Source organism: Uloborus diversus, chromosome 6 (genome assembly GCF_026930045.1).
Source record: "Uloborus diversus isolate 005 chromosome 6, Udiv.v.3.1, whole genome shotgun sequence".
Classification (NCBI taxonomy): Eukaryota; Metazoa; Arthropoda; class Arachnida; order Araneae; family Uloboridae; genus Uloborus; species Uloborus diversus.
In genome coordinates, this window is record NC_072736.1 from 14,314,108 (window position 1) to 14,316,758 (window position 2,651).

At 35.0% G+C, this 2,651-nt stretch overlaps 1 protein-coding gene across 1 annotated transcript in view; it reads right to left on the reverse strand.

The window, feature by feature from the left end:
• The window catches only part of LOC129224231 (protein bark beetle-like), a 162,217-nt gene extending 159,934 nt beyond the window's left edge, over window positions 1-2,283 (reverse strand). Inside the window, exon 1 of the mRNA XM_054858652.1 lies at window positions 1,270-2,283. Coding sequence (XP_054714627.1) covers window positions 1,270-2,283 — 1,014 coding nt within the window. The remainder of the gene's footprint in view (window positions 1-1,269) is intronic.
• Between the last annotated feature and the right edge of the window lie 368 nt (window positions 2,284-2,651).

The window sequence follows — 2,651 nt, forward strand, 5'->3', positions numbered from 1 at the left end:
TTGGGCATTGATTTAAGTTTGAATTCGTGTACTTATAAGAATTATTTTTCCCAAATAATGCATTTACTCCATTTCTACTTTCATCTATACGCACATGTATAGTTTCTATAACTCTCCTTTCTTTTGGAACATAAATCCTATACCCTTTAGTTTTGTTCGCATATCCAACTAAAATTCCTATAAAAGCTTTAGGTTGAAGTTTATGTCGTTTAACTTTAGGAACGTGAACATATGCTAAAGATCCAAAAATTCTTAAATGTCTTACCGAAGGTTTGAATCCCGTCCATATTTCCTGTGGCGTTAGACCTTCCGTTAAACTGTGTTCGGTTCTATTTTTCGTGTGAACATACATCAAAAGAGCTTCCCCCCAAAATTCAGGTTTCAATCCACTGTCCTGTAGCATTGCTCGAACTGCATTCATAGCTACTTTATTGAAATTTTCCGCGACTCCTACTTGTTCCGGGGTATAAATTGAAGATCTTTCAATTTTTATTCCTAATTCGGTCAAAAATTTCTCGAATTGTTTATGCGTAAATTCAAGACCGTTATCTGTTCGCACGCACTTTAGTTTTTTACCTGTCTGCCTTTCAGCTTTTACTAAATACTTTTTAAAGCATTCAAAAACTTCAGTTTTGTCTTTTATTATATGAACTTCAGTTTTCCTAGAAAAATCATCAACGATTGACAAAAAATATCTCCCCCTGCTAAAGAGTCAACTGGAGAAGCACCCCATAAATCCATGTACCCTCTTTCGAGAACTTGATTAGATTTACGTTTGTACTGGTAACCTCTCTTGAACGACATTCTTTCAGATTTTGCTACAACACAAGTTTCACAAACCTTATTTACGTTTTTACTATTAATATTTTCAATTCCTTTTACACAATTATTTTTACTCATATTTACTAATAAAGGTAAATTAGTATGACAGAATCTACGGTGAACAATTTCAGAACTTAAGCTAGTAGAAAAAGCAAAATTTTTACAATTTGTTGCGTAACCTTTAACTACATACAATTTATTTACGCGGGGTACAGTAAACAGATATTTGTCAAATTTATCATACACAACCATTCTATTATTTCCCCATAGAATTTTACATCCTGCAATGTCTACATTAGCCCCACCAATTAAATTTCTCCTCATGTTCGGTGCATAAAGTACATTTTTCAAAATAATGTCTATATTACCTTTCCTGTCTTGGATAGTAAAGTCTATATCGCCAATTCCGTGGACTTCGGAGGAACTGTCTTTGTCACCAATCAGTACTTTTTGATGAGGAATATCTCGGTAAGTACTAAAGAGTTCTTTGTCATTTACAAAATGTGAAGTCGACGCAGAGTCTATCAGAAATTCTACTATCTGTCTATCAATGGATGAAGTGTTGAAAGCTAATTCAGTCTGTTTTGTAGACTCGCAATATAAAGCTTGTTTTCTCTCGAGATCTCTGGCTTTTTTGAAGCATTTTTCTTCCAAATGATTTAGTTTCCCGCAGTAATTGCAGCTAAATTTCGGCCCCATACGATTAAGTCGTGAAGAATTCCAATTTTTTCGAGGATCCAGGTCGCTTCCACTGCTTGAAGACGATGGCTTTCTATTTCCGAAATTCTTTTGCATTGGAGGTTTCTCGTCAGGAGACTTAAATTTTGTCGTGTATGCATCAGCTATAATTTTCCCTTCATCTTTGCGTTTCAAACAAATTCTTCCAAACTCGGTGATAAGTTGCTTCGATACATTTTCCAGCGTAAAATCTTTATCTTCTAATCTGTACAGTATTTGAACTAAGTTATCATATTCTTCGGGTAACCGGCGTATAAGTTGGAAACACAGTAACAACTCTGGCATGTCAAAACCAGCATCTCTTATTTGTAGCGTTTTTTCTTCCACTTTCTTGCAAAATAAACCAACAGTTTCTTCTCTCGGGTTAAATTTCAGTTCAAAGAATTCATCCAGTAATCCAGCTAAACGTGCTCGGGATGTCGGTTCGAAATTTAACTTGAGAATTTCCCAGGCTTCCTTTCCACTTTCTGTTTGTGCGATGAGAATTTGAAATTTCCTTTCTACGGACTGATAAATGGTGGTATAAGCCCTTCGTTTACGCCATTCAAAGTCTCTTTTATCTCGTTCAGACGCAGCGTCATCACATTTGACTTCTTCAGCATTTGTAACAAACTCGTAACAATTTCTATCAATCAAAACACACTTTATGTCGAGTTTCCAGGACGCATAATTATAGTCGGACAGCTTTGGAAATGTATACGAAAGTTCTTGCACTTGAGCCATTTCAATTTTTCAAACAGTTCAATAGTTTTCAAATACTACACCAGTTTGCAACTATTGGACCTTTTAACGCATGAAGAAGGCCCATAACCAATATTCCGATAAGTAGCAGAGTTTGTGCACGCAGTGCCATTGCCTGGTGTAGTTAGAAACTGAGAGATAACTAGCATATTAATTTAAAATATATTTATTCTTATACTCAAGAATTAACGTAAAATAAAAGTATATACAGAACATGTTAAACAGACAAAATCAACACATAGAATCACCCACACATGGATACAGTCGACTGCTTAAATACCTTCTTAAGCTACAGAAATTTGCATACGGTTAAACAAATGAAACAGTTAATACATCACGACAGAATAAAA